This window comes from Myotis daubentonii, unplaced genomic scaffold (genome assembly GCF_963259705.1).
Source record: "Myotis daubentonii unplaced genomic scaffold, mMyoDau2.1 SCAFFOLD_92, whole genome shotgun sequence".
NCBI lineage: Eukaryota > Metazoa > Chordata > Mammalia > Chiroptera > Vespertilionidae > Myotis > Myotis daubentonii.
Window position 1 is genome coordinate 1 of NW_026775507.1, and position 3848 is coordinate 3848.

The 3848-nt window shown below is 45.1% G+C and overlaps 1 protein-coding gene across 1 annotated transcript; it reads right to left on the reverse strand.

Annotated features, from left to right (window-relative positions):
- Positions 1-1768: 1768 nt before the first annotated feature.
- Positions 1769-2984, reverse strand: LOC132225760 (insulin growth factor-like family member 4). Its single transcript, XM_059680736.1, has 4 exons — positions 2891-2984; positions 2503-2553; positions 2082-2428; positions 1769-1780 (listed from the first exon to the last, which is right to left on the reverse strand). Exons 1-4 carry the CDS (start codon positions 2907-2909, stop codon positions 1769-1771), a joined length of 429 nt encoding a protein of 142 aa, XP_059536719.1. The 5' UTR covers positions 2910-2984.
- Positions 2985-3848: the final 864 nt, after the last annotated feature.

Consider the following 3848-nt stretch of genomic DNA (forward strand, 5'->3'; position numbering starts at 1 on the left):
GAGAACCAGGCACTATCCCCATCCTCTGAATCAGGATCCTCTTTAAACCACTTTCCAAGGGCAGTCTCATCCCTCTTCACTCTTTCCACCCTGCACTCACCTGACTTTAAGCACAGGAGGAGGAGGAGGGAGGCTAATATGCAGATGAAACCTGGAGAAGAAGGAAGGAGGGTTAAGGCCGAGGCTGGGGTTGTGGACCCCAGGGAGGGCAGGCCAGTGTGGAGAAGGCTTAGTTCCAGATTTGTTTTAAAGATTTGAGTTTGGGATCATCTCTACGTAGGGTCTAGTTCAGCCGCGGGCAAGCTACGGCCCACGGGCTGGATCTGGCCCATTTGAAATGAATAAAACTAAAAAAAAAAAGACCGTACCCTTTTATGTAATGATGTTTACTTTGAATTTATATTAGTTCACACAAACACTCCATCCATGCTTTTGTTCCGGCCCTCCGGTCCAGTTTAAGAACCCATTGTGGCCCTCGAGTCAAAAAGTTTGCCCACCCCTGGGCTAGTTCCTGACACAGGTAAGAGTCCAGAAATCTGGGCCTAAACATACTGGATCCCTTGAGGGGAGAGAATGGGGGGAGGGAGAACTCTTTGAACCATATGTTACAATTGTAAGAATGCAGTGAAGTTTCCCAGTTGGCAGAAGGGCAGAGCAGGTATTAAAGGTATCAATAAAGTGATTTGGAAGGATGAAGGAAGCTGAGGTTAGATGGGGAGAGAATTGGGGTGCATGGTTGCTTTTGGGGATATGATTTGGTTTGACTAGGTCTTGCAGTTGGAGCTCTCCTGTATTTCAGCTTCTGGGCACCATGACTGCAAATGAAGTTTGAGAGATGAAGTTCAAAAGGATGGACATGAATGTTTTTTATAGATGCAATAACATGACTATAATATAGGTTAAAGCATAAGTTACCTAAAATGATACAGAAAAAGCATTTGACAAAATCTACATTTTCATACTTTTTAAAAACCCCAACATAGAACAAGCTATTAATAGAAAAGAACCTCCTCAAACTGATGAAGGGTACCCACAGTAAAGCTCACAACATATCATACTGAATGGTGAAAGACTGAAGGCTCTCCCTTTAGCATCAAGAGCAGGACAAGTATGTCCACTCTCACCACTCTATTCAACATAGTAGGGGATGTTTAAGCCAGAGAAATTAGGCTAGAAAAGAAAGAAAGTGCATTCAGATTGGAAAAGAAGTAAAAATATTTCTATTTGCAAATGACATGATCTTATATATTAAAAATTCTAGGGAAGCTACCAAGACCCAACAGAAAAAACTGAGAAATTCAGCAAGGTTGTAAGATACAAGATCAACATATAAAAATCAATTGTATACACTAGCAAAGACCATCTGAAAATGAAATTAAGAAAATAATTCTATTTACAATAGAACCCAAATTAAATACTTATGAATAAACTTAACAAAAGAAGTGCAAATGTTGTAAACTGAGAACAACAGAACATTGTTGAACGAAGGTGAAGAGAATACATAAACAAACTGTAATGCATCCATGTTCATAAATTGGAAGACTTCAGAAATCAACAAACTGATCCTACAACTTGCATTGAAATGCAAAGGACCTGAATTGCTAACTAACTAACTATAATTCAACAAAGAAATCACTGCTCAACACAGACCCATGCCTGAGGAAACCAGGCATTGAACCATCTAAAAGTGGGCAACCAAGAATAAACGGGGAGAGGAGAAGGGAGGAAAGTGCAGAAGGCCCAGAGAAGCAGCTCTGCAGCCAGAAGCTCATGGCTGGACCTGGAGAGGGAGGGAGCGGGATGTAGCAGGAATTCCCTTTGGCTGGAAGGAACAGAGAGCTGCAGGGGGCAGCCCAGCAGGGCCAGTGCCAAGGGAGCAAATAGTGTCTGAGTTACCTGACAGAGCACTCAAGTTCTGCCATGTGGCTCTCCACTGTTGGCAGGGTGGTGGTGTTCTGACAAAGAAATGGAACCACAGAGCTCTTGGATGCCCAAACTCTCCTCCCGTTGCCCTTGGAGTTAGGCCCAGAAGCATATTACCTATAAACCAGAGAGAGCGAGAGAACAGATGACATATTGACCCAGAGATGGGTGATGGGAAACTCAGCAGAGACTGATGCAACAAATGCCACCCCCTGCCCTGCCCACAGCCAGAACTGGACTCTTACCTGGCCACAGATCCTGCTGAGGGGGGCGGCAATGCAGTTGGATTTAGTGCCTGGGACCTTAAACCTGACAGTGGCCCAATTCTGAGAGCCCCAGGACTCAAGGCAGCAGTGCTGGAAGCAGGGCCAGAAAGTGCAGTTAGCACCACAGAGGCGGGTGTGGTTCAAGGACAGGACGGTGCCCTCATCACAGCACTGCTCCAAGGGATTGTAGATCTCATTCCCACACTTGGGTGCTGGGTGGCACATCCACAGCCCATTATCTACAAGCCAGAGCAGAATGAACTCCAGGACCAGTCTTAGATCTTGGGAGCCCTCGTCCCTGCACCATTCTCACCTGTGAGTCCTTCTAAGTCTGAGAACAGGAGTTCAAAAATGAAGACGGCAGCTGAGAAGCAGAAGGGGAATGAGAATAGTGCTGGAGAGTAGCCTTCTGGTCACTATTGTGGGGCCCAAGATGATCCCAATGAGCTTCTTTCATTGTCAACAGCTCAGAGTGGATTTTGAGATGGACTCTGGGTAGCAGGGAGGGCTCTGGGAAGAGCTAAGATTCTGAAATTTGCAGATTGGGGGAAAGATTGTAATGCAGTCAGACATGTCACAGGGGCAGGGGTTACGGGATGGGAAGCCAAAAATTGACTAGGAAAGAGAATTAAGTTTGGGGCTCAGAGGTACACTACGGGTGTGATAACACATAAACTAGATTGGGGCTGGTGCCCTCTTACCAAAGCTTCTGGACACCATGGTTCTTGATGACCCTCGAGAGTAGTTGATGGCAGAGCAGCAGGAGGACTGGGTGTGGGACCATAGACTGTGACTTATATACTCACATTACAACAAAAGGTCAGGGCTGCCAGAAAGAGAGGTGCATGGAGTCATAGTTGCATGAAGAAAAAAAACGCATTTTAATTAATTATCCCTGAACCAGTTCCAACTGATTTCCATCTTCTCAGATATCTCAAAGCCTCAGTGTGAATATTACTTAAGAACCATTCCAAGTTGTGATGTGTCTTTTAATTGAATATGGCTCAAAGGAAACCCAGTTAGCAAAGACTCATTGGCACATCACTCACCAAATGCTGGCTCGTCCTAGCACATAATCCACCTCCAGACCTGCACTGTCTATAATTCTTCTGAGTTTTTAAAGGGAAATTATGAAGTTGCAGTGTGATCTAGAAGAAGAGAAGGGACTGCAGAAACCCTGGTAGGGAGAATAAGAAAGGAAAAAGTAGAGATCTCTGGGATTCATAAAACTGACTGAAAGAGCACCTTGTAGAGTGCCTGGTCCAAGGAAAGGCTCCATCCAGGTTTCTCACTGTTATTGTATTGCATCATCACTGTTGCCACGAGATAATAAGTGGGTTATTCCATGGCCCCTCTGTCTCTGCTGACTCCCTTCCATGTCACAGTGAGTAGGTTAGGAAGGTGAAAGAGAGGAGGCAGAGACTTTCAGACCTGGTAAACCTCATGGTTAGTGGAGGGACTCCCTCCCCTTAAGTGTGTGTGCAGTACTTCCTCATGAGTGGTCCATGCATTCACCTATGTTAGCCCTCCTCTCTTAATTTGGCAGGCGTCTGCGTGGGTTGGTATATACATTGGCAGGTTTCCATAATGCAGTGGTCCTCAACCTTCTGGCCCTTTAAATACAGTTTCTCATGTTGTGACCGCAACCATAAAATTATT